Here is a 4,795-nt window from a genome sequence, read left to right as displayed (position 1 = left end):
CCGAGCAGTGGGGGGTGTTTGATCGGGGGGGCCCCTGCTGCCCCTCTCCATGCCCAGCCACAGTGCCACGGTCCCTTGGGCACAGGCATCCGCAGGGAGGACGCTCTGGTGGGGGCGGTTGGGATTTACCATCTGCTTCCCACCCAGCCCCACAGCAAGCACCCTGCTCCCGCCCGCCTGTGCCCGGCACCCGCTGGGTACAAAGCAGCCCTCATGGAGGGGCAGGGGGCTGCTGGCAGGGTGCAGGGCCCCCCTGGCTCACTGTGCCCTGTCCTTGCCCTCCCGTTGCAGTGCGGCAGGGGAGTTCTTCCCCGAGGCAGCCCAGGTGGCCTATCGGATGTGGGAGCTTAGTGCGGTGGCCAAAGTAGAGGTCAGCACCCCCCAGCACCCCAGTGCCCCCCTCTGCTCCCCACCAGCTTGGCACCCCCGGGTGCTCCTGTCTGCTGCGGGGCACAGCCAGCCCCTCCCCTCCGCTCTGCCTCTTGCACCACGCCTTCTCTTGACACTTTTCTCTGGTTTGGGGGCATGAGGTTGGGGGCACGTAACCCTGGCAGGGCTGGCCACCCCCGGGGCTCCACTAACCCCCCTCTCCACAAGGCCTCCCTCCCTCGGGGGGGAAGTCGTGCATGTCTGTGCAACACATCGTGGGCAGCCTGGCTCTGGTGCCCACCGGGGACCTCCTGCTCCCAAGGCAGCCCCCCTTGGTGCCAGGCACGGCTGTGCCATGGGTGGCTGGCACCCTGCATGCAGCTGGAGGCACCCACACGAAGGTGCTTTGGGGTGTGCAGAAAAGACACCCTGAGCCCTGTGTGCACAGGGTGGCAGGAACTGTGCTGGGAGCTGGCAGGAGGGTGAACCTTTTGGTGACTCCTCTTCTGGCTCTCAGCTGACGTGGCCAGCCCTGGCTGAGGTGTCCCAGCACTAAGGGAGGTGGGTGTAGCACCGAGCAGGACACCAAGACTCCAGGGATTGCCTGTGGCTCTCTTCTCCCCACTCTCTGCTGGCCTGGCTATGGTTTGCCCCTCGATGGAAGGGGTGGCAGTGGCGGGGACGTTCTCACTGAGCTCCAGGTGCTTGCACTAACACATGACCTGCTTTGGCCTCAGCTTGCCGGGTGGCACTTTCTCCTCCCCCTTCCCTCCCCCCCTCTTCCATCCCTCCCTCCATCCCACCCAGCTCAGGGATGACCCCAAACCCCTGTGTGCATCCACAGCTGCGAGGAACCGTGCAGCCTGCGGGAAGCTTCAACGACGATGGGGACGCACAGGTGCTGAGGAAGGCCATGAAGGGCCTGGGTAAGCAGGGGCCATGTGCCCAGCCCCTTCCTGCTGCTCCTCAACAAGCTCCTGGAGCAGAAAGCCCTCCGTGGCCCACGCAGGGCTGCATGAAAGCTTGGGGAGGAGATGGTTTTGGAGCTGTGGAAGCTCTCCCTTCCCCAGCTCCCCAGCTTGTGAGGGTGGCCATGTGCCCGAGGTCAGGGCTGATGTGGTGTGGCTCTGCTGTCCCCCTCAGCCCTCCCCAGAATCTCTGCTGTCATTGCAGGCACAGATGAAGGGGCCATCATAGACGTGGTGACACAGAGGAGCAATGCCCAGAGGCAGCAGATCCTGAAGGCTTACAAGGCTCACTATGGCAGGGTACTGCTCACCCCCCTCCCACCCTGCTCCTTCCTTCTGCCTGTATCCTGCCCCTCCCCACGCAGAGACTTGCCCCTCACTTAAAGAAATCCTGCCCAGGGAGAGTGGGGGGAGTCAGGTCTCCCTGGAGCCTTTCCTCCTCCAAGTTGAACAACCTCAGCCTGGCCTCCCAGCAGAGGGGCTCCAGCCCTCTGGTCATTTTTGTGGCTGGATTTGCCCCAGTGTGACTCCCCCAAGGAAGATGGAGCTGTCAAAAGCAGGCTCCTGCTCTGGCTACACCACCAGCCTGAGGGGAGGGTGTCCCTTCCCCTTCACTTGCCCCATCCTCAGTCCCACACACAGGACTCCAGAGCCAGGATCTCCCCAGAGCCATCCCCCAAAATGTGACCTTAAACTGCCCCGAGGGTCTTCCCAGACGTCTCCCCCCTCCACCCTCTCCTCCCGTTTGCTCCCCGGTGTTGCCTCGGCCTCTCCATCCCTGCGGAGGGAGCCAAGGACTGAACCCTCTGATGCTTCTGCAGGACCTGATGGCAGACCTGAAATCTGAGCTGTCGGGCAGCCTGGCCAAGCTGATCCTGGGGCTGATGCTGACGCCGGCGCAGTACGATGCCAAGCAGCTGAGGAAGGCTGTGGAGGTCAGTGCCACGATGGTGCCATCTGCTCCAGCACGTGAGGACCAGGTGGCTTGTGCTGTGGTTGTCCCTGCACTGCAGGTGGCCTGGAGCAGTGAGTGCACCCCAGCTTCAGACACCCCAAAGGCTCTCTTCCTACACAGAAGGAAAGCAGAGCAGAAAGCACCACGGCAAAGACCTGGTTTGCAGTCAGGACCTGTTGGGAGCCTAGTTTGGCCTCTTTGCAGCCCAGCTCATGCAGAAAGCCTCTCAGGGAGGCCTTCTCCTGCCATCCCCACCTTGCAGCAAGAGCAGTCCCCTGCCAGGCACAGGCAGCCACAGCAGAGCCAGTGTAGGGGCAAAAGTGGCGTGCACTACTCACCAGTCACACCACTTGGGACCCCACTAGGACACTTTTGTGCTGGCTTCTATCTGCTGTTGGGGACATTTGCTGGACATAGACCTTAGGCATGTGGTAGCCCTGGGGTTAGAGCAGCCCCTCCTTGGCTGGCACTGGTGGGGTGATGCTGCTGTATCCCCACCCAGTGCTGGCACCCCCAGCACCCCACCCTGCTGCTCTCTTCCAGGGGGCTGGCACGGATGAGAAAGTCCTCATTGAAATCATGGCCACGCGGAACAACCAGGAGATCAAGGCTATCAACGAGGCTTATCAAGAAGGTATGGCCCAGGAGAGATGGGGGGAGTGCCTAGGTCCTGGGCATGGACCATGTTTCATGCTGTACAAGGCTCTTCCAGAGCCTGGGGTACAATTCTTCTCTCTGAGTTGGATCCATGGCTTGGTGCTGTGAAGGTCTGTTAGTCCCTTCAGGCAAGAACAGCTCTTCCCCAGGTCCCATGCCTCATTAAAGAGAACTGGAAACCTGGGGTGAAGCTGGCAGGAGTCCTCAAATCCATCCTGTGCTTTCTCACACCTCCAGACCCCCCATTTATCTTTCCCTTTGATCTATGTCCTCTTCTCCCTAGGGAGCAAGAGCTGCAAGCTTCAGGTTAAATCCCCAGGCTCTTGTCCCCAAGAGAGCCCATGGTTTTAAACAGATGGTTCTGTTGCTGGTCGCCTCCAGCAGAGCACTGGCCCAGGCCTCTCTCCATGTCATGGTGACATGGCTCTGTCACCAATGTCTCCTTCCCCAGGAGCTCTTTCACAAAGGTCCCTTTCCCTTGGGAGCACCTGGAGCAAGAGGCTGTGCTCGTGCCCAGGGCACTAGAGCTGGGCTGGGGTGATCTCCTCTTCCTTGAGCCTGAAAACAGCAGATGGAGGCATCTGGTTCAGCCATGCAAAGGCTGGAAGATGGCCACCATCACCTGCAGGCCCCCCTGGGGATCACAGGCACAGCAGGCACTGGTGGGTGGGAAGCAGAGCTGCAGGCAGGGTGCAGGGCTCAGCCGTGGCCCTTCTCCACAGCCTACCACAAGAGTCTGGAAGATGATCTCAGCTCCGACACGTCAGGGCATTTCAAGAGGATTCTCGTCTCCCTGGCTCTGGTAAGGGCAGCCCTTGCTGGGGATCACACATGGGCAGCAGTGGGGGGTGTGAGGATGGTGGCTATGGAGAAGACAGAGCATCACGGCCTGGCTGGGCAGCACTGCTGGACCCTGTCTGCCACCCCCTCGCGTGGGGCTCTGCCAGGAGATGTCCTCTCCCCAACTCCACAATTCTTGTATTGAACCACAGGGCAACCGTGACGAAGGACCAGAGAACCTCACACAGGCACATGAGGATGCCAAGGTAAGAACAGGACTGGTGGTGCTGCTGCAGGCTCTGCATCCAAAACCACGAGGACACTGCATGCCCTGATCTGGAAATCCTCAGGGGGGGGTGCAAATGCTGCTGGGGCAGGGGGACATGCCAGCTGAAGTGACACCCTTGGAGGTAAAGCTGCCCAGCCTGACTGCTCATGCCCTGGGCTCTGCTGCTCTATGCCCAAGGAAGCTGCAAACCATGAGAAAAGTCCTGGGGCCCAGCCCCAGGGAGCTCCCAATTGAGGATTGCTCCAGTACTTTGGGGTCCACTAACACACACTGGTGCTGAAATCTGCTGCTTGAGCTTCAAAGGCAGCTTTGGGCTGCTCTGCAGGAGCCACCCACGTCTTTGTGTAGTGCATGGGAATCTGCTTTTCACCCTGCCAGCACACTGGGATGCCAGCCCCCAGATCATTGCTTCATCCTTACTGGTCTGTGGTGAGCCAAGACTGGAGGGGGAAGGCTGAGCAGCCAGAAATGGTGCAGGGGGGTGCTGGGGCCCCTTCGGCTGGTCAGACCTGTGACCCTCAGGCTGTGCAGCTCAGTCTCCTGCTCCTTTGGGCCAAGTCTGTTGTGAAAGGGGCCGGGAGGCTGGGTGCAGAGCCAACCCCCAGCTCTCGCTTGGCTCTCCTGTGCCAGCACCGCTTGCTCCGACGCACAGCAGCAGCAGGCAGACCTCCAGCTCTGCCCCAGGGCTGCTGCCTGCACCCTGCCCATGTGCTGCCACCCGCCTCCAGCTGCTGCAGAGAAAGAGAGAGCCAGGGGTGACAGACACAGGGACAGGCC

The 4,795-nt window shown here is 61.1% G+C and overlaps 1 protein-coding gene across 1 annotated transcript in view; it reads left to right on the top strand.

Moving 5' to 3' along the window:
* The window catches only part of ANXA6 (annexin A6), a 13,710-nt gene that overhangs the window by 5,505 nt on the left and 3,410 nt on the right, over positions 1-4,795 (top strand). The window contains exons 13-19 of the mRNA XM_008949232.1: positions 292-370; positions 1,214-1,295; positions 1,543-1,637; positions 2,159-2,272; positions 2,836-2,926; positions 3,672-3,751; positions 3,942-3,995. Of these exons, the coding sequence (XP_008947480.1) occupies positions 292-370; positions 1,214-1,295; positions 1,543-1,637; positions 2,159-2,272; positions 2,836-2,926; positions 3,672-3,751; positions 3,942-3,995 (595 nt within the window). The remainder of the gene's footprint in view (positions 1-291; positions 371-1,213; positions 1,296-1,542; positions 1,638-2,158; positions 2,273-2,835; positions 2,927-3,671; positions 3,752-3,941; positions 3,996-4,795) is intronic.

This window comes from Merops nubicus, unplaced genomic scaffold, assembly GCF_000691845.1.
Source record: "Merops nubicus isolate BGI_N331 unplaced genomic scaffold, ASM69184v1 scaffold39131, whole genome shotgun sequence".
Classification (NCBI taxonomy): Eukaryota; Metazoa; Chordata; class Aves; order Coraciiformes; family Meropidae; genus Merops; species Merops nubicus.
Note: the sequence above shows the minus strand (reverse complement) of the source record. Positions and strands in the feature narration are given on the sequence as shown.